The 20158-nt window shown below is 59.2% G+C and overlaps 3 protein-coding genes across 4 annotated transcripts; 1 reads left to right on the top strand and 2 right to left on the bottom strand.

Annotated features, from left to right (window-relative positions):
• Positions 1-610: 610 nt before the first annotated feature.
• ACRALDRAFT_1090678 (uncharacterized protein) lies at positions 611-10320 on the top strand (the record flags this gene model as incomplete). Of its 2 annotated transcripts, XM_071019531.1 has the most annotated exons (22): positions 611-628; positions 680-775; positions 838-2500; positions 2565-2818; positions 2880-3139; positions 3204-3857; positions 3903-3919; positions 3991-4022; positions 4059-4173; positions 4224-4381; positions 4481-4589; positions 4630-4777; positions 4845-5555; positions 5592-6075; positions 6131-6169; positions 6213-6329; positions 6374-8084; positions 8160-8370; positions 8462-8721; positions 8788-9117; positions 9192-9404; positions 9440-10320. In XM_071019531.1, 22 exons carry the CDS (start codon positions 611-613, stop codon positions 10318-10320), a joined length of 8481 nt encoding a protein of 2826 aa, XP_070880072.1. The 2 variants fall into 2 exon arrangements, with proteins under 2 accessions (XP_070880072.1, XP_070880073.1); XM_071019532.1 differs by lacking the exons at positions 611-628; positions 680-775; positions 838-2500; ... (7 more) ...; positions 4481-4589; positions 4630-4777 and having other exon boundaries at positions 5008-5555; positions 5640-6033; positions 6131-6148; ... (2 more) ...; positions 8803-9117; positions 9246-9454.
• Positions 10321-10476: 156 nt separating this feature from the next.
• Positions 10477-13854, bottom strand: ACRALDRAFT_1045806 (uncharacterized protein; the record flags this gene model as incomplete). Its single annotated transcript, XM_071015411.1, has 2 exons — positions 11938-13854; positions 10477-11721 (listed from the first exon to the last, which is right to left on the bottom strand). Exons 1-2 carry the CDS (start codon positions 13624-13626, stop codon positions 10477-10479), a joined length of 2934 nt encoding a protein of 977 aa, XP_070880071.1. The 5' UTR covers positions 13627-13854.
• Positions 13855-14193: 339 nt separating this feature from the next.
• ACRALDRAFT_1090679 (uncharacterized protein) lies at positions 14194-19928 on the bottom strand. Its single transcript, XM_071019533.1, has 5 exons — positions 19421-19928; positions 18621-19032; positions 18027-18551; positions 14821-18004; positions 14194-14736 (listed from the first exon to the last, which is right to left on the bottom strand). Exons 1-5 carry the CDS (start codon positions 19522-19524, stop codon positions 14426-14428), a joined length of 4536 nt encoding a protein of 1511 aa, XP_070880070.1. The 5' UTR covers positions 19525-19928; the 3' UTR covers positions 14194-14425.
• Between the last annotated feature and the right edge of the window lie 230 nt (positions 19929-20158).

Genomic DNA, 20158 nt, shown 5'->3' with positions numbered 1-20158 from the left:
ATCTCCGGCTGGCCGGGCAAGTTCTGGCGTACCTCGGACGACGACGTATGGGCCTTGCTTCGTCCAATACTGGAACTCGCCAACCGCATCATCATCACTACTATCGACCAGTACTGGCTTGGCTCGCTCCTCCACCCGGAGAGCATCGAGTATATCCAGGACATCTTCATCTACAGTGGTAAGAAGTTTGACATGCAGCGGGTCAGAGTCATGGCACGAGAAAACAGGGTGACGAGACACGAGGGCATGAGGATCATCGACGACGCGCTCGACGACCGACTCCTATGGGCTTTGCACGACGAACACCATTCCATTGCTGTCGGCAGAGCGGTGGCGTACTGCTTTCATGTGGACTGCTATACCGCTTGGGGGAGCCTTGACGTGAGGCTGCTCCGGGAGATATTCGACAAGTCCATGAACGAGGGGCTTCCCCCGGAACGCCGGCGAATCAAGCGAGCCATGGCGGGCTACCATGCCGCACTGGTGGTACGTTCCAGAGGTCTCTGGGGTATTTTGGCTGCCGCTTCGGCGCCTCTGGGAAACATCAAGGACTGACGTCTCTCTTCTCTTTTAGCTCGTCCACGAGTTTATAGTATGGATTACTGCCCCAATGACCAATTTTCTTTTCGTTATTATTAGGGCCCTTTTATCATTGTTGACCTGTGCACCTTTCTCATAGCATGCTGTGGCCACTCCTCTCGCCCGAGCCGCCATCCTCAAAGGACCCATCCCGTCAGAATTGACCGAGCGGTATCGATATAATATGAGGGAACCTGTGGGTATATGACTCTTTTTTTTTTTTTGGGCCTCTTATGTTAACAGGGAACCCTTATCTAGTTTTTCGACAAGGAATGGATATGTGAAGTTGGCGCCTCGTACTGCCATCACATGTTTGGAAAGGCCCCCGACGCAAGCCTTGATCTGCACGGCTGGCTGCTCATCTTAACGGGCCAGCCCTTCCCGACCAACTATATGAACCAGAACTTGCTCACGTACGGCGTCGACGGACCCCGCCTGTGGCCTCGACAAGTCCAGGACTCCTGCAGTCCGCAGCCGACTTTATGGAGCAACGCACACCTGTCAGAAGCTTTCTGGACGTCTCGCATCCTCCAATATGGTGCCCGAGGCCTACGGGTTCCGGGGCTCTTGGTCTCGCGGATCTTTCACTACTCCATCCCAGGCATCCCGGGAGGAGAGGCATGGTATCATGTTGTCGATCCCGCCAAGCCAGCCGCCGCGCGTCTTCGTAACATGGTCCCGCATGACATCGAGCTGGGCCTGGAAAGAGTCCTCACCAGCCTCGAGGCGCGGCGGCGGCTCTGGGACCAGTGGCGATCCCCGTGGTACGACGAGGCCTACGCCAAGTGGAAGTTCAGCCCACATAGCGTAGTCGGCTACCGGGAGATGTTCCAGAACGGCGTCGTGGCCCACTTTCAGGCCCGTGACCTCCCGGCTGCAACCAAGATACTCTCCAAGGCGTTAGGTCTTATACGGCCATACCCCTATCCCACGCTCAGCGAGGACGAGAATGCGTGGCCCCTGTCTTTCTGGCGCGCCCTCGGCTTCTTAATGATGGCGGCCATCCCCCATTACGAGCATCAATTGTCATTTCAATACCCGGTCCCCAGCTACCCGAATGTCTGGAAGTCCACCCATTCAGATAAGGAAGAGCGGCGTTTCCAGACGGAGCAGATCGAGGACAGCTATGCCTTCTTTCAAAACATGGCAGGAGAGGAGAACCCGCCGGTATTGTACAAGGTCTCCATCACGCGACACGACTGCTTCGAGTTGGCGGCTAGGCAGGCCGAGTGGTACAAAGCGAGCTGTCCAGTACCGCTGCCCCCATCTTGTGAGGTGGCGATCGGGGCGTTGTGGACCAGACTACGGGCGCAGGCCGTGCAGAGATCCGATGAGGAGTGGTTGGACTTTGAGTTCCAGCTGCCGCCTTTTGATCCCTGCGAGATCCAGGCCGGAATCGCCGAGGCGAAGGTGCACTGGCGCGGCGTGCACGGGACTCCGCCTGCGTCTCCCATGGACATCAATATGCGGGAAGCGCCGGCGCTTTGTGCTTTACCGGCGGTGGCCCAGGAGCCCCTTTTCGAATGGAAGAGACGAATGGGATTGCGCTACTTTACGTGGGGAGAGGTGGGTGACCACCAACCTGGCAAAAGGGGAGGCGACTGGTGGGTGGTGAAGGAGAATGGGGACGAGTTTGACGTCTATGACATTTCGGGGATCGTTCGAATGTTGCAGCTGTCTGATTCGACGGTGAGGCGGAGTATCGCGAGGCGGACGGGTGGCCCGCATATGCCACTGCGATTACTTGCTGGGGCTTCCGAGTTGTTGACCGTCTCGGAGGAACTGGCTGGGATGGTCCGGGGACTTCGGCCCATCGGTCGCGCATTGCAGTATGCGCGTCGTGAGGATGTGACCGTGCGTGATGGTCTCGATGGACGACCTGCATGGGTCATTATCGGAGGGGATGTCTTTGATATCACAGGTGAGATTTCCTCTGACACTGTATTGTCAAGAATAGAGGTTGCTAACTGGGGGAACCATGGAAGATTTCGATTTTACCGAAGGGGAACAGGAATTGAGAGAGCTTCTTCTGGATCATGCAGGGGGCACTCCTGTCTTAGCCCTTCAGGCAGAGGGTCATGATTGCGTTGAAGTGGCGGAGCTGCTAGAATCCTGCAGGAATAGAGTGTTACAGTTGGTCACGCCATCACATAGTGTCGTCGACGATGTCTTTACAATCGAAGAGGTGGCAGCGATCGGGTCAGACGAAACGGCACTCTACACCATCATCCACGGCGAGGTGTATTCTCTAGGAGGTAAGTCCGTCCGGTTTCTCCCCAAGGACTTGAACTGGAGCACAGAGGCTGACGTTTTTCTTTCATACAGATTATGAAGACTTCCATCCAGGCGGGGCCAGTATTCTCCGGGCGGTTGCATGCCGAGATGCCACTGACAAATTCATGCAATACCACGGAAATGAAGAAGGTGAGGTGCTGAAGCAAATTCAGCACTTGCGGGTTGGACGCATCGTGGACAGCCGGACGGGGGATTCTCTGGGATCCACGGAGATTCTCATGGCCCACAACGTGTACGACATTGGTGGGTATTTTGCCTTTTATTTGTGACCCTTTATCCCCGAATGTCGGTCTTTCTTGCTTCCATCTCCATACTGATGCTGGCTTGAGAGTAGGGCGACTCGGCGGAGACGAATCTGAGCAGAAGCTCCGGGATGGGCTCGAAGCTTACACGGGATCTGACGTTACCGAGAAGCTCCGAAAGCTCCGGCGCGATGCAAGTCTGGACTTGAAGACCGGCCATGTCCTATTCGAGCTTACCAGACGGAAAGACCTGATCGTTGGCCGGGTGCTCAGCGAACGGAATGAAAGTCCAGCAGCCCCGATGCCGGAATGCGGGTTCAAGACACCTGCTCCTATCACTCGCCTTACACAGCCGCCGCCACCATTAGATCAAGGCACGCAGGGCATGGGTGAGATGCCGACCTTGGGCGACATATTGCTAGGGGACGCCACCGTCGCCCCCGTCAAGATGATGAGTACCACGATTACGAAAGAAGACCGGGAAGAACTACTCCGCCGAGAGGAGCTGGAGAGCAGGCGAGCGTTAGAGGAGGTGGTGCGCAGGGGAGTCGACCTCGTCGAATCTAACACTTGGGACGAAGCGAGGAGGCGGGAGAAGAAACGGGCGGGAAATGAATTCGATCTGATTGAGGAGATTGAGGCTCAGACGGCTCGTAGGAGGAAGGGGATAGAGGAAGGGTTGAAGAGACTGAGGGAGGCGAAGCCGGGGCTTTTTGGGAAAGTTTTGGCACCGTCATGTAGGTGAGCGGTACGGCAAGGGCGGATGAATGATGGGGTAGGACGTAGCGTGAAGTTGAGCGTTGGTGTTTTGGTGTTATATTACTATAGAGAAACTGGTAGGCCTGTAAAGCATCAAGTCGTGCATCAAATTCAGCACGAAGTTGGATATTTGTCGAGGCTTCAGGGGTAATTATTGGGATTAGTAATCCATGATGTTGGTAGTTGTGCGGGCCGACAATGATCCGACACTTCTTTGTCCGCCTTTACGTCCCCGCGTTTCACGACTCCCTTTCCTCTCTTTCTATTCACCTTGTCCATGTTCGTCATGGCATCAGCCGTCATCCCTCGCTTCCCTAGGAAAGCCGTCCTAACTGAGACGAAATATAGATGAAGCCTATCTCGATGCACCAGCTTGGGTTGCAATGTTATCCAGCCTCAGTCTGCCGATCAGGACTCCAGGCTCTACTCTCTACACGCCCATCACCCAGTCCAGCATGAGGCCTCAACCGGCGAACGACCTGGAATTGTCTGTCCAGGTACCCATGGTGCGATGATTTGACCAAGTGGTTAGGGCTTGATGACTATTCGTCCCCGAACATAGTAGTCCCGTCTATGTATGGACTGATGCAAGGCTGCATGCCCAGAAAGGGCCTGTCTACGAAGCACATTCCCAGGGATTCAGTTTCTTTGTTTGTCTAGCCTCCAATGCTCTCCAAAAGAAAGCCGCTTCCGGATGGAGTGTCAGCATTCCATGTTGACGGAGTCTTTGTTCCCTGATTCATTGTTCCCCAAGTTGGATCTATCCATGGCGACCCCTTTGTTTCTCAACCGGCTGTGGTCTGTCGAGGGCTGCGGCCCAGCTCTACCATTGACAGTCCGGATAAGGTGCAGCAAGTATTGACTTCTGGGGTCCGCTTCCCTACGTTCTTCCCAAGTTCCCCGTGATCATCTTCTCTTCTTGATTCTCTGTCCACGATTATCGACGCGATTTGATCCGTCTTGATTGAGAGCGAAGGCTTTCCCATTCAACTACGACGACCTGCCACTCTACGATTCGCCTCAACTCATTACTGCATCTGAGATCAGGCATAACGAGGCCTGTCACTACGGTCCACGACTTCCCTCACTCTCTCATCTCACTCTCTCATCTCACTCTCGACGACGACTCAAGATGAACGGCCCTCCGAATGACAGCCAGGGATTCCCCTCCCCATTGCCAGAGTCGCAATGGTCTCGCCGTTTCAACATCCCGACTCAAGTGCCCTCCGTGGGCCGTGGCCTGTGTTGGATGGATCCGCAGTATCCGTCCCTCGACGTCGACACCCTTCAGCCGACCAATGCGCCTGGCCCCGGTGAGAAGTTCCCATGCCCGGATCCTCAAGATCTGGACTCCTTGTTCCTGTCCGAGCAGCTCCAAAGCAGCACGTACGCCCTCCGAACTTGGGAAGCCGCCGTCCTGACCTCCATGAACCCTTACATGGAGCCTACCAACGAGCACACCTTGGGACGAGACCTCGACCTGGAGCCGAAGCGGTCTTGTACAATTATCGACGAGTCCGAATGGATGGGCGTTTTCCAGAAAGACCGCTGGAACCTCGATTTCAGGAACCCAGAAGTGGGCGTTCGGTGGTCGGTAGACGAACCTCACATCTGGCATGCCATGCGACCATCCATCGACTTGGCAAATCGCATCGTCAGGGCCGCTTGTCACCACAAATGGTAAACCTTCCTCTTCTGACTGGCTGCTGGTGAAAGTGCACCTTTGCCATGTTTTCGTCTCCGATCTAACCTGCGCTGTTTCAGGATGGCAACTTTCGTCAACCCAAGCCACGTCTCCGCCCTGGAGAATGTTGAGCTGCCGCTGGGGAATGCCCAAGGAAATAGAGGGACCATCTGGAAGATGCTGGATATGGACCCGAGATGTGTGCTGTCGCCGGCAGACACCTTCAATATGCTTAACCAGCTGCTCGAGACCACGCGCTTTGGATTTTACGACCAATATAACACCCAAGAGCCAACCCATGTCGTCGATGCCTACACTTTTCCGACCCCATACCCGCTGACCTCCGATGCGTCCCTCCAGGTGGAGGCGAGGCAGAGCCAAATCATAGTCAGCGTCGAGCTGATCCAACCACTCATCGACGATAGTCTTCCTGCGCATATCCGGCGCACGACGCAAGTTGTGTTGGGCATCACGGTAGCACCCCCGTTTTGTTCCCTTCTTTTCTTTTGTTCCCCCGTCGCAGCTCACAAGAGCCGGGGATTTCATCTGCTGACATTGCATGCCTACATAGCTAGCACACGAGCTCATGGTTCGTCATCCCATCGCCAACGTCCTGCCGCCAAATAATAACGCTAATAGAAACTCGTACACAGCATGCCGTTTTCTTGGAGCAACTGAGGCGCCATAAAAGGCTCCAATTTCAGCCCTATCCGGTGCCGTCTTGGTACTATGAGACTGTGAGGCTGCGTTCCCCTACCTTCCTGTGCGGCGTGCGTCCAAAGAAACTGACTTGATCCTTCCCCGGCCCGGGTAGTTTGACTACAACGAGAATGTTCATGAGCTAGGCGAGTCTTTTGAGAAGATACTCTTTGGTCATCGCTTCAACGAGGCTGGTCGACCGCACTCTTCTTCCTGGGTTGGACCACGTTACCGCAACCGAGTCCTGTTTCTGTTAGGAGCCATGAACTGGCCAACCCGTGATCTCTTTGAAAGGTCGTACGGCATACATCAGCACCAGCTGGCCGAAGCGGAACGCGCACCAGTACCGGCCATCTACCACTTCTGGCTCATGTCCATGCCGTTTTGGCACAACGTGGTGGCCAAGTACGGACTGGAAGCTCTGCGCATTCCTCGGATGCTCCACTCCACGTACGACGAGGGTTACTCAGTCGCTGGTTGGGACCAGGATCCAGGGGTAGGCGCATCGCCTCTGGCACCGCCACTGAAGCGGTTGGCCAGGATGTTGCACAAGACGAGACTGCAGTGGCATGAATGGCGCGACCCGTGGTACAAAGACACACTAGCGAGGTGGCAGTTGACGCCCTACAGCGACGGACGCAAGCGGATACAGCTCGACTTTATCATCAACACTCTCATGACGGGGCGCACCCGCATGGATGAGCGGCTGATCGTCACCATATGCAACGACTGGATGCAACCGTACCACTGGCCGAGTTGCCGGCTACTGCGCAATACGGGCAAGGACAGGGCGGTCGAGGACTACAGGCGGACAGACTGGTTCTACCGGGCCCTGGCAATGCTTCTGGGTGCCGCCCTCCCCACGCACCCCGAGCCGTTCAAAGCCTTCATCGCGCCGAACTACCCAGACGGGATCCCCTGGACTATGAGAACGGGGCCGCATTTCTTTTCGCTGGACGAGCTGCAAGCTCGCCAATCGGCCGTGATCGACTGCATGAATATGCGCGGGAGTGCCGGCGACGAAATTGAGCTCTATCATCCCTCGTATGGCTTCGAGCAATACCTGCCCATGGGGCTCAAGGAGTACCGGTCTCGCCTGGTCCAAATTGCAAAGTCTTACTGGCGAATCTACGAGGTGCATATGACGGTGGTCCCCCGGGGCCTCAAAACGGCCTTCTTCAACACCTGCGAGCACCTTCAACAACAGATCAATCTCTACGCAGTGGTCGACGCCGCGAACAACCTGGCGACGGATTCGTGGCTGGACTTTAACTTCCGCTTCCCACCGTATGGCGACCTAGGGGGTGACAGAGTATTCGGCATCGACGAGGCGAGCGAGTTGGAGGCCGAGGCCGAGACGGACATGTATGGCCAGGTTATACTCGAGCCGGACAACGTCGGAGATTTACCGGCCTGGGCTCTCGCGGGAACGGTGAGTAGTAGCGGCAGCCCGCAGGATGAGCCACTGGATCTGCTGTCGATGCGCCAATTGTCTATCGCCGACGTCTACGACTACGGGCAGTCGGCCGGTCGTCCCATGGTCCTCATTGACAGGATTAACTGGGTTGGGGTGTACGACTGGCAGCAGGTCGCCCGGTGTCTGGGCCTTGACGCCACGGTGCCCTGGGCTCTCACCACCCGGACGCAAGAGGGCCGGTACCTCAGGCTTGCCGATACGCACAAGTTCCTGGCCATGGACGCGGCATTGCGCCCGAAGCCCGTCGGCCGGCTGATTCGGGTGGTGCGGGAGGAGGACCCGACGCTGTGGACGCAAACAACCAAATACTCGTTCGTCACGATGCTCGGATACGTATACAACATCACAGGTGAGTCCCTCCCGAGCCGCGGCTTTGCCTCTTTCGGTATCCATCACGCTGGAGACTGACGTGGCTTGGGTACAGGCTTCAGGTTTGGCGAGAGTACGCAATTGGAAAGGAACTTGAGTAGAATCATGCGGAAAAACGCCGGCGGCAACCCCCAGGAAGATCTTCGGAAGGCGAACATTGATGTGGCCGATGTCATCGAAATGCTTCAGCCGTCCAGGGTCGCGGCTGTACAGCAGAGGGTGACTCCAGTGCGGAACGATCAAGTGTTCACCAAGAACGAGGTCAGGTGCCACAGGTATAGAAGGGCGAATACCGGCATGTATATCATTATACGGAACAAAGTGTACGATATCAAAGGTGAGAACAGGGCTTAACAGCCCAGGATTCCCCCTGCGGCCTGCTACTTACACTGGACAAACAGATTATTGCAAGTTCCACCCCGGAGGCATCGACCATCTACAGGATTTCGGGGGACGGGATGCCACGAAGCCTTTTGAAGAAATGCACCAAGACCCCGAAGGTCTCCTGGAGCGCATGGACTATCTGCGGATTGGCCGCATAGTTGAGGAATACGACCCCAGCGAGCCTGTCCCCAGTGGTTGCGTGAGGTTGCACAACTACACCTATAGCATTCGCTGTGAGTCCTATGTCTTTGCCTGTCTCTTGCGGCTGGTGCCCCCTTCTCAATCCCCTGGCTGACGAGTTTACGATGTGGTAGCCCTCCTGAAGGACGAGGCGACCCGTGGCCTAGGTGAGAGACTACTGCCATACGACGGCAAGACTCTGAACCCCGAACCGAAACGAACGCACGTACGAGGAGACGTAGAGCATCAGCTTGCCACGATGCTCGTCCAGAGACGAGATGCCATTGTGGGCAAAGCGTCCATGTTTGCAGAGCGTGTGATTCCAGATATCACCGTGGATGAACTAGCCGAGTATTACTTTGAGTTGGACGTTGTGCAAAAGATGTACAGGCAAGCCTTTGTGGCAGTTGGCAACGAGAAGAACGAATGGCTTGTCTACGATGTCACGGGTGAGTAAGGTTTTGCGTTGCACAAACGTCGGCTCAATCTTCCTGGCCTCGGGCGAAGCACTGACAGTTGGTAGATGCCATGCGGTTTGGCTCTGAATACGAACAAACCCGATTGATGCCATGGTTAGGGGGCATCGTCGAGGATGGCCAGACGGGCGCCTGGGTCAAGAAGACGTTTGACGTTTATACCGTTGCCCGGCTGGTCGAAAGCAAGGGCAAGGGGAAGGGGAAGAAGGGGAAGAAGAAGGCGACAAAGATAGACTGGAACCCCATCCGCGTGTTGACAGGTAGGTTGTCCTTTGTTCAGCCATCCAAACGCAAGCTGACCAAACCGTAGACGACGATATAGCGGCCATTGAAGTACCCCAGCCTTACGCTGTAACCCACGGGCTCCCGGACCCCCTGGAGCCGCATCCGCTGAACACACCGCCCAAACATCCCGAAAACAACGCCGAAGACCCGTTCCAAAAGGGGTTCGTTGAGGAAGGCGAGAGCCAAGAGAGGTTGTTGTTCGTCGACGAGACAATGGAAGAACTCGCACGAGGCATCCACGGCTGGGACATCTCCGAGCCATCCCCCCCTCCGAACCGACCTCACCGGATCCCTCCCGAGCCGAGACGCACGGCGCGCCAAGACTTGGATGCCTTCTTTGCTCGGTACCAGGGCGCGGGCGGGAAACTACCGGAAGACCCAACGCCGCCGGAACCATGGGGACCTCACAGCCAGGTGATTGAGATGACGCTGAATAGGATAGAGGAACATCAACAGGAATTGCGGGCTGATCTGGAGAAGGCGCGCCAGTTCCCGCATTTCCGCACGATGAACGCCCTGGCGCAGAAGGCGGCGGAACAGGCGGCAGCCGCGGAGAAAAGGAAGGGTAAGTCCAAAGCTACGGCTGGGCCTGAAGTTGGGTCGTCGTCGCAACAGAGTCAAGGGGGTGGGGATATGAACAGTGAAGAGGAATCTGCGGTTGCTCACATGGCTCTGGTCAACGGGGTTCGGGACGAGGCGAGGCGAGCGTCTGCGATGGTGGGTCGGGCCAAGAGACGGCACGTCGCATCGGGGGAAGAGGAGGCCGTAGGGGATGCATGGCACAGGCGGAAGAAGGCTCGTGTCTCGTCGCATCGTAAAAGTGCGCCATCGGGGCCTCGTCGGAATGCTGGACGGCGGGACAGCCATGGAGAGAACCAACCGCTGATATAGGGGCCAAAGATCGGAGCGCTTATGCGATGTCTGGCAAGGTGTCTTCACAGGCGAGTAGACAGCAGATAGAAGTCGTTCATGCTTGTTTTCCTTTTCGTCTTTGTTTTCCTCCTCGTCTATAGTCCAAGTGAAGCCTATTTCCTCAGCCCCGTCACCTCACTTCTCCAGCCCCTCCATCAACCCCTCCAAGACCTTCCACCCGTCGCTGCCCTCCCACGGATCCCTCGCCTTCCCCATGACGCTCCGCACCGCGCTCCGGGCCTTGCTCTTCCACCGGTTCCCAACCCCATCGGCAAGCTCCCCGAAATTCTCCAACACGCCCACCAGCTCCGCCGTACGGTCGACCACCTCCTCCCACGCCTCGGCATCCTCCAGCCAATTCTTCCTCGCGGCGGCCGCCTCGGTCGTGCCAGAACCAGCCAACAGCCCCGACGAAGCGGAAGACGCAGTCCCCATGGCCGCGCGCCACGCCTTCTCCGCGGCGTCGATGCCGCCCTTGAAATCGTCCCTCCACACGCGCACGCGGGAGACCAGAGCCCACAGGTCCGAGCGCACGGTGATGAGCGGCACGACGACGTCTTCGAGCAGGAGGAGCACGGCGCGCTCAATGCTGCCGCGCGGCGGGTCGTACGGCGCTCGATGCTGTCCCTGTGCGTTCTCGTCGCTGGGCGGCGGCTGCTCCTTGGCGCGCGAGAGGATGGTGTCCTGGACGAGGGCGCGGACGAGGTCAATGTCGATGGCGGTCTCGGAGGCGCGGATGCGGAGGATGCTGCGCAGGGCCTGGATCATGTCGGTGTAGGCGGGCGGGCGGGTGCGCGAGGACAGGGTGAGGACGTTGTCCCAGATGCGCCAGTTGTTGGCGGCGAGGGTGGCGCCGCGTTTGTAGGCCGAGAGGGACTGGGTGAGGAGTTTGGCCGGGTCGCGTTTCGGTTTCTTCGGTGCTCCCTCGTCGTCCTGGGTGGCGTGGGGCGGTTCGGACTCGGACGCCGGCTCGGCCTGGCCCAGCTTGACGGTTTCGAGGTGGAGGCTCCAGAGAGCGCTGCCGAGGTTGCTCCAGGTCCTGGCATCCTCGCCGGCGATGGGGTCGCCGGTCGAGGTGATGGCGCGGCTGTAGGCGTCGGCGGCGTCGTCGAAAAAACCCGAGCGGAGCGAGATGTCACCCAGGCGGGACCAGAGCTCCGGGCTCAGACGGTTGCACTTTACAGCGGCGGCGTAGGCCTCGCGGGCCTTTTCCAGGCCCTCTGGGGTCTTCTGGGCGAGGTAGTACTCGCCCAGGGATTTCTGGGCGCGGGCGTAGCGCTGGTTGGAAATGGACCAGGCGCGTTCGTAGTGGGAAGGGTCGGATTCGAGGTCGCCGAGGATGCAGAAGAGACGCGGCGCGTTGGGCGGAGGGGGGTTACGCTCCGGACCGGAGAAGAGGGACGGGTCGAGGCGGGTGGGGTCGTCGGGAAGGACTTCGGCATCCGGGTCGGCAGGCGTGTTTTCGTCTGGCTGGGTGCCGGTACGGTGGAAGAGGCGCCAGCGTACGATGCCCTTGGCCTTTTCCTCCCCGCCGCTGCCGCGACCGGAACCGTCGGCCTCGGCGGCGGCGGCGGCGCTGGCGAGACAGAGGGCGACTTCGGCCCATAGGCGAAGGCGCTTGAAGATCTCGAGGGCGGAGACGAGAGAGCCCACGCCGACCCAAGAGTATGCGAGCTCGGACTCGAGATGCCAGCGGGGAGGGGCGGCGAGGGCGTGAATGTACTCGAGCCGGACGTGAGCGGGGGCAGACTCGGTCGGTTTCGCCGCGGGGAAGAAGGACGTCGGTTTGTCGGTGTCGGTGGAAGAAGAGCCAGCTTCCGGCTTGGATGGCGGCTGGTCCTCTGGCCCGGTGACGGCAATGGTTGGCACGTCGGTCTCTGTGGTTTCGTCGGAATCTTTTGTGGCTGCAGGCTCGGATGACGGCGACTGGGTGTCTACAATAACCTGGTCCACGACCGCCTGCATCTGTAGCACACCCCTCTCGAGGGTGCGGCTGCGATGCACCTCGATGCGCGACCTCACCAGTAAGGCCTGGGTATAGACCTGCCAGTTGGTCGACTTGTCGGTGATGACGCGCACGGCGTACGGTAGCACCTCTTCCGACGTCAGTGAATCGACGGGCGAGAACGAGTCCTTTATCGTCGCTTCGGTCAAGAGGATGATCTGATCCAGGGCCGATAACTGCGGTTGCTCGTCGGGCGTCAAGTCTGCCAGAACAGGCGGCAGAGTCTCCGAGGTCTCTGTGCCATCCCCGTTGGTCCCGTTGGCTTCCTTCTTGCTAAACTCGATGTTCTCGAGTAGAGTATCGTCGTTCAGAAGCAGCGCATCGGGTCTAGCCTCCGCCTTTGCTTCATCCCCCTCGTCTCCTTCTTCCTCATGCTTCGTCTCCTCAGCCCCTGCATCCGGCGCCGCCGTCTCCCCAGCTCGACTCTTAGCCAACACCACCAACTGGCTGGTACTCTTCTCCTGCCACCTCGTTCGTTTCCCCAAGGCACCCGACATGGCATAGACGAAGCCATTCAGCTTCGCAGCCTCGGCAAGCGCCTCGCGGGCACGATCATCCCGGCTCAGCATGACATGCACATGAGCCGCCTCCAGCAGAAAGCGAACCTTGTCCTCGCGGGACCACACGGCCGCATCGCCGGTCATATCCCAGACATCTTCGCCGAAGAGCTGCGCCCGCACGCCGGCCAGCGCGGCAACAATGTCCTCGGCAAGCGAAGGCACGTCGATCCACTGCGCCGCCTTGGAGAAATGGGTGCCCGAAAGCGAAGGGTGGGCCAGCAGGCGGAAGTGCCACACAAGGACGCGGAGCCGCAGCCACGGGAGGAAGACGCGCGTGCCGCCGACGGGCCCGGACACGCGAGCGGTCGAGTGGCGGAAGACGTGGCGCGCAAAGGCGAAGAGTTCGATGTGCGGGATGTATTGGTAGGGAGAGACGCCGTCGACTTCCAGGGAAGCGATGCATGACGCGCGGAGACGGCTCGTTTCGTCCGGGTTCGAGGCGAAGTGGGATGTCACTTTTGCTTCGGCGGCGGTGTCGAGGGCCGGGCCGGTGACGTTGACTTGCAGGAAGGCGTTGAAGGCGGCGAGGCCTATGGCGAGCTGGTCTTCGGCCGAGACGGCGCTTCCTTCTGCCTCCGTATCGCTTTGTGGAGAGTCATTGGAGCTGAGAAGTGTCGTGGTAAAAGACTGGATGAGGTTTCTCGCTGATGGGTCAAGGAGGGTTTCTAGGTAGGCGCCGGCTTCTACCCTTTCGAGTAGGGAATCTGATGAACTGGTCATGGGATCTGAGCCTCGAGTAGTCCGACTATAGAGTCCTTGGTGGCAAGGATTCAATGCTGCCAACGGCAAACTCGAGTCACGTCTGCGTAAAGGCTCGCGGAAGGTCTTGATTGTGGCGATGATGGGGCTCGAAGGTGGAAAGAGAGAGGATGGAGGGTATAGAAGATGGGAATAGACGGGCACAGGCGATAAAATGTCCGTTTATAGGCGCCTGGCTGGTTCTGAAAGACAGAAGATAGATGTGCGATGGAGATGTGAAAGAAAGAAAAGAACAAGAAAAAAAAAGAAAAAAAAGAGAAGAGAGAAGCTCAAAGTCGCGATTGCAAAATCATGGTGGGGGCGGGGTAATTTCGTATTTGTCACCGGATGACTAATTCGGTCACTGCAACTCACCGAGTCGAGTCACCTACTTCACCGAGTCACCGAGTCACCGAGTCACCGACCGACTCTCCGTGTTCACCGAGGCATACCCGTCAGTCTTTGCCAGCTCCACAGACTTCACCGACAACATCCTCAGTCCAGACATCACACACTCAGTCACCATCTTCACAACAACTGACACTCAACCAGAGAAGAGATCGGATCATTGATCCTGTGAATGCTCATTGGTCAACGCTGTCGTAGGAATACACGTAAGCTACTTGTCCGTAACGCTGAATAGTACCAGGCCACACAGAAGAGACACGACGCTGTCCACGCGACTGGAGCCCGTCATCGCCGAGAGCCATCACCGAGAGCCATCCCCGAGAGCCATCACCGAGAGCCATCACCGCTGTCGACGAGACTGCCGCCGAGACTGCTAGTTCTTCTTGCTACCCTTCTTCCGCCCAGGCACCACCTTGAACCCCGCCCCCTGCATCGCCGACTCGGACGTCGACGACTCCCGGTGGGATCCCTTCTTGGCCACTTCGTTCCATCCGCCCGACCCGCCGTTGCTCTCGCTGCCGCCCGGCTGCTTCTCCACGATGCCCTGCTCCGCCCGCTTCTTGCGTCGCACAAACTCCTCTGCAAAGTGCTGTCCGTTCATCGTCTTGCTGTTGGCGTACACCGCGTCGGCAATGAGCGCCGGGTCCAGGGGGAGGATGAGAAGCGTTGACGCAAAGGTGTCGACTGTACTCAGTTAGCATACGTGAACTTGACTTGAGAGGGAACGGAAAAGGAAAAAAAAAAAAAAAAAAAAAAAAGGCCACGTACTGTCAACTCCCGTAATACCTCGGGATAGCTCCCGGTGCAGCCACTTGTTAAACTCGTCCATGGCCGCATCCGTCTTGGGTCCTGTCGCCGACGTCGAGTTGGTCGCCTTGTTGATCGACTTGGCCGGAGTCGCCGCTTTGCCGTTGTTGATGCTGACCGATCGGCTGGGCGTCTGGGCCGCCGCAGGTCCTGTCGGCGGCGCCTTCACCTTGCCGCCCGCCCCGACCGTGGCCCAGCCGCTGGCCGCCGTCGCTGCCGACGTAGCCCCAGACGCTGCCTGCGTGAATCCGGGCGGGTTGGTGTTGCCGGTGCCGCTAGATCGCGGCGCCATGTCGGCGTACCGCTTTCCACCCACCGCACTGCTGGGAACCGCTCCGCTCTGCGCCGCCGCCAGTGCCCTAGCCTTCTCCTTGCGTGCTTCCTCCTCGCGCTGGATATCCGCGAGCGTCTTATGCTTAGTTCCGCTGGTCGCTCCCGGTGCCGCCTTCACCGCCGTAGGCTTTGCCCAGGGACTGCCCGTCGGGGCGGGAGACGCGCTGCCCCACGTGCTAGTGGTCGGCAGGCCCGGCGTCGAAGCGGCCGCCTTCTCGCGTTCCCGGAGATAAGCCGCTTCCTGTTCCAGCTGGGCCCGGCGAGCCGCCGCCGCCGCCTCTTCGGCCTTGGCCGCATTGCGAGCCTCGATCTCCTGGATCTCCTTAAGGCTCGGCCCCTTGCGCGACGACCCCGAGCCGGAATCTTTGGCCCATGGCGCCAGCGGGGGAGGTTCGCTGACCGAGGACGCATCTGGCGTGCCCGACTGAGAGCGGCTGTACTGCTCGGGAAGGTTGGACCGAACCCTCTGTGCCGTCGGTGCCGGGAGCGGCGTGCCCGACTGGGGAGGGGGAGGGAAGGGCATCGGGAGCCCGGCCGCCGCCGCATTCTTAGCAGCCGCTGCCAAAGCCGCAGCTTGCGTCTGCTGGACCTGTTGCGTCAACGAGAGCACTTGCGCCTCCTGCCCGCTATCCGATCGTCGCACCCCGCTGTCGTTGCCGTCTTCTTGTTCAGACTGGCGGGGCTGCGCATCGTCCATCCCCGACTGCGTGTGCGTGCCACCTGTTGTGGTCGCCTTGTCGTCATGATTCTCTCTGCCGCTCAGATGGGAAGAGGCGGCCTTGTCGGCCTGAGCCTCCTGTTCTGCGTCGTGCTCGGCCCGGAGCTTCTCAAACTCTTGCAAACGTTCGCGAAATCCCTCCTCATCTCCGGCCAGTTGCTCCGTCCCAGGGAGGTTGGAACGCAGCTGGCCCTCGTTTCCCGCCGGCCCGATGGGTTGCGGGGGAAAGAAGCTACCAGCAGAGGCGTTGCCCTGGACGTTGGCCAGCATTTGCCTCTCGGTAGGGTTCAGCGTCGCCAGGTCGTCTTCGCGAAACGCATCCAGGCTCGGCCCTAAAGGGCCCCGCGATCCGTTCGGCGGCGCCACGGCCCCGTCAAAGAAAGGAGCCCCCGGCGCCGTCATGCCGGTGGCGCTGACCGGGACTTGCTGGAGAGGACCGCCGATGGGCGACGAGATGCCCCCAAAACTGGGTTGGCTCTGGAGGCTGTGAGCGCTGGAATGGTGGTGCAGCGACGTCTGGAGAGCGGCGCCCGGCTGCATCCTCCCGAGGGCCTGCTGGCGCATCATCAACTCACGCTGCTGTGCCATGGCGAACTGTTCCTCTTGCTTGCGCCGCTCGAGGTTGTTCTGCTCTTCCGCCGTGAGCGTCCTGCCGTAGCTGGGGAATACGCCGCTGAGCGGTGGGATCACGCCGCCCGGTGTCCCCGTCGAGAAGGGGCCAGCCTGGTTGGGGGCCGGACCGTGGGCAACGCCGATCTGAGGGACGAGAAAGGGTTCGCGCGAATTTCCTATACGTCGAATCAACTGGCCCAGGGGTTCGAACTCGGGATCCTCCACCTTCTTGACACGGAGATCGGCCGTGAAGAAGTTGGCCTTGTACCAATCGTTCATTTCGAGACCCGTAAAGGGTCCCTGGATCTGACCTTGTGGATCGAGATACACCCATCTCATGCGATCTGGCATCACCATCTGACGCACTTGGGAGGTGGGAAGGTCGGCACTGGAGGAGGTGCCCGGGTAGGACGGGGTCTGCGAGCCGGGCGTGTTGCCGTGGTGGGATGCATCCTGGGCCGCGCTGCCAAACATGTTCAGGGCCCGGTGATCGGCCGACGGCGAGAACAAGTCCTCGAAGGCGCCGCGTCCCGCGCGCATAGGACTCCCCGTATCGCGGTGCTGCGGCGTGAAGGTGTTCCTGCCGATCGGGGCCACGTGATTGTGGCTCTGGCCCTGCCGCACATCAGGCAGCGAATCGCTCAAGTGGTCGTTCTGCTGTGGCTGCTGCTGGTCGTGGCCGGGCATCTGGGCCTGCATGGCAGCCGGGAAGAGCGACCCGAGCTTGCTCCGTCCAATGGAACCGGTCCCGCCGATGGCACCGGCGCTGGGCGGACCGAAAAGGCCGACCCCGCCACCCATGGTAGACAGGCCGGGGGACTGCATGTCACCCCCTCCCATGGGGCTGAACAGAGAGGTGCCAAAGGCGGACGCGAAGCCCTGGCGTTCTCGATCGGGCGTCGCCGAAGGCCCGGGGGCAGGCCAGCCACTCAAGCCCGAGAGCGACGGGTATCCCTTTGGTCCGGCGCTCGACGTCTGGCTGCGATCGCTCCCGTCAAAGGCGGCTTGAGCGTGGGAGGCGTGGGTGGGGAAGCCACGCGACAAGGTGCTGAAAGTGGAAGCTTGCTCGGAGCCGCCAGCGCTTCCCTGGCGCTTCTCGGCGGGATCGTCATGCTCCTCGTCCCCGCGGTCGGCGGCTGTGCAGGGGGGGCTGCGGTAAGGATTCGTCTCGGACGGGCTCACAGGGCCGTGTTCGTGATGATCCCCCTGGTGCGCACCGTGGCCGCCGAGGTTGAGACCCGACATGCCAAAGTCGCCGGCCGAGCCCTTGACGGGAGTCTCGAGGATACCAATGCTAGCACCGGAATTGGGCGGGCTCGTATCTTTGGCGCCGCCGAGGGCTGCGCTCCCCGAGGGGCCATCATCCCCGAAGGGATCCGTATCGGTTCGGGGACGCGATCGCCAGGGTCGACTGAGGTCCGGGTTGGTGGTGGCGGCGGTGCCAGGTTCGCCCGACTTGCCGGCCAAGCCCTCGGAGCCCTCCTTGGGGATGAGGTTCGCGAACCTGCTTCCCACCCCGCGTGGCGCTGCCCAAACTGGTGGGCGTGGCCAGGGCAAACTGACCAAAACTGCCCACTGCCGAGGACGGCTGAGCGGACGCAGCCTGGCCCCAGAGGGAGCTGATATTGGAGCTTCCCATGGCACCGGTAGTATTGAGACGGGATAAGCTGCCAAAGCCGGGGCGAGATTGAGAAGAAGGCGTCTCTCGGGTCGGGGCGCCGCCCTCTTCGTCCCCTTCCTGCTCCTTCTGGTCGGGACCTCTGCGGCCCAGCAAGAAACCAGGGTCGTCTCGAGCGAAGCGGCCTGTACCGGCCGGGGAGGATAGGCCACCGGTAGCGAAAGGATTCGAGTCGGTTGTTTCTCGGCGTCGGGTACCGGGCCTCGAGGCGGACGTGGGCGAGCCCAGGCCAAAGGCTGAGCCTGCGCCGTGAGATAACGAAGCCTTGCGGCCATTCACGGCACCACCTTGGGCGTTCCCGTCCTTTTGATTCGGCGGTTTCAGCGGCGAGTTCACGTCGGACGCGAAGGCCTATGGAGGGAGAAGTATTAGCAACCGGGAACACGTATCTCTCTCTCCTGGTCACGTGGTGGCGCATACCTCCTTCTCTTCGGCGGTGAGAGCGCGGGAACTAACAGGGGAGTTGGTGGCAGCGGCAATCCAGCAGCTATTGGGGTCTTGATTGGGCTGCACATGAGCGGATTTGCCCCATCCCCGAGACGCATTCCCGTTCACCTGTCCAGGGACCCAGCCGGGTTCGAGGATATCGGAAGAGTCGGTCTGAGCGGGCATGTCGCGGAAGAGGTCTAGAATGGCTTGCTTTCCGTAGGACGTGGACTGTGGTGCATAGTCTTCGTTTGCTACGCCGGAGCCGCCAGCAGAAGGAGTCGGCTCGGCGTTGGATTGCGACAAGGGCTGCTCAGGCGGAGGGGCAGACTGGGATGATTGACCGGGGGTAGTAGAGGTTCGGCGGAAAGTCAGGGTACCGTTGGGTCTTCCTTCTCGACGAGTCCTGTATAGATTGGATTCGAGGTTAGGTAAACTGTCATGAAACGTAGAATGAGGCAATCAAAGGGGGGCGAGAGGGAAGGAACGAGAAGAATCGACTACCGATTGACAGGTGGTAGGTAAATGGGCAAGGCGAATTCCATGCAGGGAAATATTGAGGGAGATGATGGCAAGGCTGAGGGGAAAGGTGTGGAGGTAAGAACAAAGGAATCAGAGACGACTGATGTGTCAACCCCGCGTTGGATATGAGAGGTGAAAGCACGAAAGGCCAAGCTCGAGGGAACAAAAGACGACGATGGACGTGATATGACAGACGACTAAAGCCGACAAGAAAATCGACATGAAAACAAACGGAAACGAAACGGACGAAAGAAAAGAACGACAACACGTACCAATCTCCACCTCCACGCGAATCTCCACGAGTCCCTCTCGCATCACGGTTGGCATTTTGGCCGGCAGCGGCCGAGGCAAAGCTCGACGGAAGATGGGTAGGCATATTCGGAGTGTTTGAATGGACGATCGAAAACGACGTCTAGACGATTAGCAGTGATGTTTGCTTGCGTTGGTTACGAGGGCGACAGCGTCGGGACAACCGGGTAAAAATTCCTGGGCGACGGCGGGCAGGAACGTCGAAAGAAGGGACCTTGGATAGAACTAAGGTTCAGGTTTTGGGTTCGCGAGAAAGGCGGCGGGCACGAAAAGGCAACTCCTCCGGTTGGTATCCCGAAGAGGCGAGGAAAGCTGTAGTCGGCTTGGCGAGTGGAAAAAAGGGACAAAGATAATCGCTGTTTGTCTGGCCTGCTGGCTGGAATTGCGTAGACGTGTCTTCGTTTGATGGGAGGCTTTTTTTTGTTTTTCTTGTAGGCTGACGAGAATTTTGTGGGTGTGACGGCGACAAAGTGACGTGGTGGTGAAGTCGTCAAAAAGAGAAAAAAGGGAAGCTTTTCGAGAAGGGGAAAAATTCAAAAGGGTTAGGTTGGGAAAAATTGACTGGTGCTGTTTGGCTCGGAAGGACCCACTGTCGCTTCTCCTTCCCAACTTTCGAAACAGTACGACTGGGTGAGTACACTGTGTCAGGATCTGGGTGAGTACTCCGTGGCCACGATACATTCAGTCGTGCACAGCCGAAG

The sequence above is a fragment of the Sodiomyces alcalophilus genome (assembly GCF_042370955.1).
Source record: "Sodiomyces alcalophilus JCM 7366 unplaced genomic scaffold ACRALscaffold_1, whole genome shotgun sequence".
NCBI lineage: Eukaryota > Fungi > Ascomycota > Sordariomycetes > Glomerellales > Plectosphaerellaceae > Sodiomyces > Sodiomyces alcalophilus.
The sequence above is the reverse complement of the archived record's forward strand: the minus strand, read 5'-3'. Positions and strand labels throughout refer to the sequence as shown.

What these genes read in the sequence shown, in the direction of transcription:
- ACRALDRAFT_1090679 (XM_071019533.1), bottom strand. Translation starts at nt 19,524, where the DNA reads ATGCCTACCCATCTTCCGTCGAGCTTTGCCTCGGCCGCTGCCGGCCAA. An exon ending in TCACCGCCGAAGAGAAGGAG is followed by an intron (nt 18,552 to 18,620) that starts GTATGCGCCACC and finishes CTCCCTCCATAG; the next exon opens with GCCTTCGCGTCCGACGTGAA. An exon ending in AGGTATTACGGGAGTTGACA is followed by an intron (nt 14,737 to 14,820) that starts GTACGTGGCCTT and finishes AACTGAGTACAG; the next exon opens with TCGACACCTTTGCGTCAACG.